General features: G+C 44.1%; 1 protein-coding gene across 3 annotated transcripts in view; it reads left to right on the top strand.

The window, feature by feature from the left end:
- The first annotated feature begins 550 nt into the window (after positions 1–550).
- LOC116540900 (zinc finger protein 273) overlaps positions 551–6,439 on the top strand; it is a 37,618-nt gene continuing 31,729 nt past the window's right edge. For 2 of the 3 annotated variants that reach the window (XM_032264706.1, XM_032264707.1), the window contains exon 1: positions 551–697. In XM_032264706.1, coding sequence (XP_032120597.1) covers positions 695–697 — 3 coding nt within the window. In that variant the 5' untranslated portion in view covers positions 551–694. The remainder of the gene's footprint in view (positions 698–6,439) is intronic. The other variant, XM_032264708.1, reaches the window with a different exon arrangement.

A 6,439-nucleotide genomic window follows, 5' to 3' on the forward strand; every position in this document is an offset into this window, starting at 1 on the left:
CATTTATTTGTTTGGTCAGGAAAGGCCAGAAAACTGGAAGTGAAGCGGGGCCTTCTAGGTCCTAAGTAGATAAAAGACAAACGGTTGTATTCTTCTGAGTTCCTGATTCGCCTTGTAAAAGGAGGCAATCAGATTTGCAATCATCTCAGCAGCAGAGGGGTGACCTTGAATAGAATGGGAGGCAGGTTTGCCCTAAGCAGTTCCCAGCTTGACTTTTCCCTACAGCTTAGTGATTTTGGGGCTCCCAAATTTATTTTTTCACACAATATTATATTTCTTAATATAAATGCATATGATCTTATACACAAGGTTAAATGCAAATACCCTCTGGGATAGAGGTGGCTCCGCTCAGGGAGAAAGCCCGGCCTGAAAAGGCTGCTGGTTAGCTTTCACTCGATCTTCATTCAAAGCATCTGAGCGCATCTTCTGTCACGGAGGGCCTGTGGGGGCGGGTCCTTAAACGTCATCCAATCAGAGATGCTGTTCTGGGAACTGTCCAATCAGGCACGCGGCTGGAGCGGACAGGCTGGCTTCCGGATTTGGCGGGGCCTTTGTCTCCGGCTGCAGCCGGAGCGCCCGCTCTTCTCTTCAGTACTGCGTCCTCTGCTCCTGGAGGCCCGGCCTCCGTGGCCCGGTTACCCGCAGGTACTGGGAGATGCACAGCTAAGACGCCGGGAACCCCTGAAGCCTAGAAATGGTGAGCCTGCCGGGTCCGACATCCCGGGAGAGGGGGAGGGCCTGGTTGGAACTGGTCGGAAGTGACTGGCGGGACTCGGGCCTCCCCGCAGTCGGCTCCAAAATCCGCGGCCCGAGTTCTCCTGGGCGAGCCCGGCCCTCAGTCCCCTTCGGACATAAGATGGCGGCTGACAGCCGGACCCCGGGCGTCCTGTCTCCTCCCTGCGCAGCGACTCTGCCCTGGCCTGGAGCCCTCTCCGGGCAGCTCTGCACCCGCAGCGCCGCATCTCTCCCCGGCTGTGCGGGGACCACGGGAGGGTCGTCCGGGGAGAATCCTGACGCGGGGTGCGGGGCTCATGAATGGGAAGAGCTTTGGTCCATGGGGTTCCCAGGCCCTTTTTTTTTAAATTAAAAATTTATGGAAGTCACCGCGAATATGTTAAAGAATTTAATCAAACATTGAAAAATCATAAAGCACCCAGCTGTGATTTGTAGTTTGTGGTCCATGGGAGGAGCGTAAAGGAAAGATTTTTATAAGGTGTGTGATGAAAAAAATCAAACTCAATAATTGATTAGTTACCGTTATGTAGTTTCTTAATTTGTAAAACCTGGGTGGACATTTCCTGGTTATGTAATCAGGTTAATTGGCAGTATATGGTTGGTTAATCCTGAATTTTGTTTTTCCCAGTGTTGTAATTTACAAAAAGCTTATTTGAGTTAGATTTTTTAAAAAATGGGGACCCTGGGACTGGAGCCACCTCAGTTTAATTGCCTGCCAATTATTTTCACACTCCACAGGGGACTGATTTTTCCCTGCATTTTTCGCGTGTATCCCAAGCAGAGTCACAAGACTGCTCCCCACACCCAATTTCTCCAGCCTAACTCTGGCTTGCAGTAAAATACTAAATTTCCAGTTCCTTCTGACGTTCCAAAATGCCAACATCCTCGACCTAATTCACACTTTTTTTTTTTTTGTTTTTTTTTTTTGAGACAGAGTTTCACTCTTGTTACCCAGGCCGGAGTGCAATGGCGCGATCTCGGCTCACTGCAACCTCCGCCTCCTAGGTTCAGGCAACTCTCCTGCCTCAGCCTCCTGAGTAGCTGGGATTACAGGCACGCGCCACCATGCCCAGCTAATTTCTTGTAGTTTTAGTAGAGACGGGGTTTCACCATGTTGACCAGGATGGTCTCGATCTCTTGACCTCGTGATCCACCCGCCTCGGCCTCCCAAAGTGCTGGGATTACAGGCGTGAGCCACCGCGCCCGGCCTAATTCACACTTTTTTAGTGTACATTTTAGATACCATATTTTAAGCACTTTTAGACAAAGCATTGGATAAGACTTTAGAAAAATTGTTTTCTGTTTGAAAATAATTCCTGGGAGAAGAACCAAAGAATTATCCTCAGACACCGAATTGTAAAAAATCTCCATGCCTCTTTTTAAAAAAAAAAAAAAATCTTCCCTAGGCATAGAGATCTTAACAGCATGTTTTTGGGTCAAGGTGTCTCTTTACAGACTTTATGGGGTGATGTTTCTTCAGTCACTCTTCAGTGTTTTACTGGTTTTGACTTTTAGTACTGTCTGAGGATAAATCAAGCGACCAACAATAGCTTTGTCTGCTAGACTGTTTAGTGAATGTCAGCTCCTGGGTAATTTTCTCCCATTGGACAGTCTCAGATATGGAGTGTAGCTTCTCAAAAGAGCAGGTGGATGTCGTGGGGCTAAGAGGCATATCCTGTTGCACTTTTTTTTTTTTTTTTTTTTTTTTTTTTTGAGACAGAGTCTCATTCTGTTGCCCAGGCTAGAGTGCAGTGGCGAGGTCTGGGCTCACTGCGACCTTCGCCTTCCAAGTTCAAGCGTTCTCTTGTCTCAGCCTCTTGAGTAGCTGGCATTACAAGCGCAGGGCAACACGCCTGACTAATTTTTGTATTTTTTTGTAGAGACAAGGTTTCACAGTGTTGGCCGGGCTGGCCTTGAACTCCTGGCCTCAAGTGATCTGCCCACCTCGGCCTCCCGAAGTGTTGAGATTACGGGCGTAAGCCACCCAGCGCTGGCCACACTTTTTTTTTCTCTTTTTTTTTAAAGAAGCTAACCCCTTCTGACATTAAGATTGTCTTCACCCAGCCCAGCTTTCATTACTTGGAGACAGATTGCTGGTCAGCCAATCAGATGCTGGTATCAAGGGGAAAACACAGAAATAATTTCTTTGCCTTCTATTCTCTAAGATTTGTGAAAGAAAAACAAAAAAAAAAGAAAAAAAAATTTAACCCAGTGAAATGGTGCAAGAACTTGCAAATTAAAATGCACCTGGAGCGGTAACTGAGGGATAATGTCTCAGAATAAAGTGGTCATTGAGCACTTAAGAGAGCAGGATAGGGTGGGAGAATCAAGTGATTGCGGCCTGACTTGGCACCTGAGTCAAACACATCGGTTTTGTAATCAGCACTGCCACTCTTCAGGGGTTTATCTTGAAATGATTTGTTCACTTCTTTTGACTTCAGTTTTTTACTGTAAATTACATTTTATTAGTAAAACTTGAAAGGTAAAAATTTACAAAAAGGTGGGTTTCAGGGAGAGAAATAACATCTGATTTTATATTCCATTTGTTAAAAATTCTCATTTACCTTTTTCTTTCCCAGAGTGAGTTTAAGAATTTTCTAAGGTGTGTCTTTTATGACTGGGTGATTTCAAACAATTTCAAGGCTTAGCTTTTAGAATGCTACCAAGGAAAAAAATAGGAAGAATCTCTAATTTTGGCTGTAGAAAATGAATACTTTTCTGCAAGAATATGTGGCAGATAATTGGTGAGTTACTTAGATTTGTGAAAACATCAGTTTCTCTTTATGCAGAGTACATTTGTGACAGTGAATATCTCTGGTCTATATCCTGTTATCTTGATTTCTAAGTTTAATGCTAATTATATGATAAAACTTGGTACCTCCTAGAAGTGTTCCCATATGACTAATTGTTTACTACCTGATTTTTTATAAAAATTATAATGCGTTTATCGTCTAAAAGGGATTTATACTTTTACTTTTCTTGTTGAGGTATAAAATGTAAACACCTTAAAATGTCTTTCCCTCATATGAACACTGTGTTTGAGTAATTTTGCTGGTCTTTTTAAACACATAGTTTCAAAAACCAAGTGAATACCTCTGACATGGAAATTAAAGCTTCAGCCCGGTGACTCCAAGCTAAGGCTAATATGGAACTTGTAAAAGGAGGTTATTAAAGCTCAGTTAGTTCTTTCTGGGGATCCTCCCCTGCAGATGTCCCAGCCTTATCACCCCAGTCACGGAAGAAGGCTTTATACTGAGAGAAGCTACAGAGCCCTGGAAAGCTGGGGACCACAGGCAGATGCAGTTAAGGTTAAGATGGAAAGCAATTGGGAGAGTCTCACTGGAGATGAAGTTGTTATTGTTTTAAGGTAGTTTCTAGACTTTATAAAATAAAACAAAGTTAAATTTATGTAAAAAAAATTTGAATTCCAAAAGAGTATTGTAACAGGCAAAGTACCAACTACAAGATCTTTAAGGACTGCAAAGTTAAGGCAGACAAGATTTGGAAGAAGGTGAGAGGGGATGGCAAATAGAAGGTGGGAAAATTAGATTTTATATCAGAGAATGTTTTACTCTGAAGTCAGCGTGTTCTTATCTGGGACATAAAATGGTGTGTGTTGGCTCAGACTGAGGGTAGCGCAGAGTTCTGAGCCTGTGCGTCAAAGATACACATAAGTAAAGTTTGATTAAGAAGTGTTTTCTCTTAATTACTGAGACCAATTCAGCTGTTTTTTTTGTTTGTTTGTTTTAAGAGAAAAGGAAATATGGAGTCTGTGTTCGGTTATGTGATGGGTAAGAAAATAGAACACCATCTAAGTCATAATGGGAGGGTGTTTCTTTCCATTCCCTGTTTCTGGAGAACACAAAGGCTAGAGAATTTTATTAATCACAGCTATTTACCAGGATTATCTATGTAATTAATCTTTCCCCACCTCTTTTCTTCGTCCTATCCATTTCTTCCATTTGAGTTTTCTTGGGTTGTGTCTTTTATAATAAACTGGTAAACATAACTCCAGCGTTGGCTGAATTCTGTGATCAGAATAATTCTCTATCAAATTATTGAACTTGAGGGAGGTTATGGGAATCCCAAATTTTTGTGTTTTTTTTTGTTTTGTTTTGTTTTTTGAGACAGAGTCTCACTCTGTTGCCAGGCTGGAGTGCGGTGGCACTGTCTCAGCTCACTGCAACGTCTGCCTTCTGGGTTCAAGTGATTCTCCTGCCTCAGCCTCCTGAGTAGCTGGGACTACAGACACGCGCCATCACACCCAGCTAATTTTTGTATTTTTAGTAGAGACGGCGTTTCACCATGTTGGCCAGGATGGCCTCCGTCTCTTGACCTCGTGATCCGCCTGCCTCGGCCTCCCAAGGTGCTGGGATTACATGCGTGAGCCACTGAGCCTGGCCACTAGGTGTCCCAAATTTTTAAACAGTAGCCCCAAAGCATTGATGGGCCCATGGAATTTGTAACTGGCATCTGCAAACAGATGGGACTCACAGTTTTGTGGGACTGAGCCCTCAATCAGGGTCTGTGGTGACTTTGGGTGGTTTTAGAATTCAAATGTGAGACAGTTAGTTGGTGTTAGAGAATTGCTTGGTGTTCTGCATTGTCTACAGATTTGGGTCCAGAGGAAAGCTATTACAGAGGCCTGGCGTGGAATGGAACTCTGGGTGTCTGGGAATGGGAAGCTCTGCTCTGCGGTACACAGGCTGTCACACTGCCCATTGCCCTGTGATTCCGGGTTTCCTCCCACGGTAAGAGAGGACTGAAAACTTAGAGGAAATAAGCTGTGATAGCGGATCCCTTTTATCCACAGCTGCCACCGCGGGATTCCTGCCCACTCGCAGACATACCCACTAGACATTGATGTGTCCACACCCTTGCCAGGATAGGCATCGCCCTCAGGATTTCACCACAGCATTTCATGCTACTATTTTTTGCCAAAAATCCACGAAAGTGTCTACACATCTCTTGGCATATCCCCACCTTCAAATGCTGAATCTGCAGCAGCAACCTGCTTCTTCCACCAATTGAGCATTCTGCACCACCTGTTCATAATCTCATCTGCCTGCATGGACACAAATCAGAGTACAGCCCCACCTGGGCCACTATCTGTAGCACAAACAAGTCCCTCCACCTACATTGCACTGTTCTCCACTCATGGTTTTTTTTCTTTTTAACTTTTATGTTTGGTTTGTGGTACACTTGCAGATTTGTTACATAGGTAAAATTGTGTCATGAGGCTTTGGTGTGTAGATTATTTTGTCACTGAGGTAGTAAGCATAGTACCAAATAGGTACTTTTTCTGATCCTCTTTGTCCTTTTACCCTCCACACTCAACTAGCCCTCCATGCCTGTTGTTCTTTGCTTTGTGTCTGTGTGTTTTGTTTTGTTTATGAGATGGAGTCTTGGCACTGTCACCCAGGCTGCAGTGCAGTAGCATGATCTCAGCTCACTGCAACCTCCCCCTCCTGGTTCAAGTGATTCTTCTGCCTCAGCCTCCTGAATAGCTGGGATTACAGGTGCCTACCCTCATGCCCAGCTCATCTTCTGTATTTTTAGTAGAGATAGGGTTTCACCATGTTGGCCAGGCTGGTCTTGAACTCCTGACCTAGTTATTCACCTGCCTCAGCCTCCCAAAGTGCTGGGATTACAGGCATGAGCCACCATGCCAAGCCCTTTTTTTTTTTTTTTTTTTTTTTTTTTT

This window comes from Sapajus apella, unplaced genomic scaffold (assembly GCF_009761245.1).
Source record: "Sapajus apella isolate SASKATOON/1434 unplaced genomic scaffold, GSC_monkey_1.0 scaffold146, whole genome shotgun sequence".
Classification (NCBI taxonomy): domain Eukaryota; kingdom Metazoa; phylum Chordata; class Mammalia; order Primates; family Cebidae; genus Sapajus; species Sapajus apella.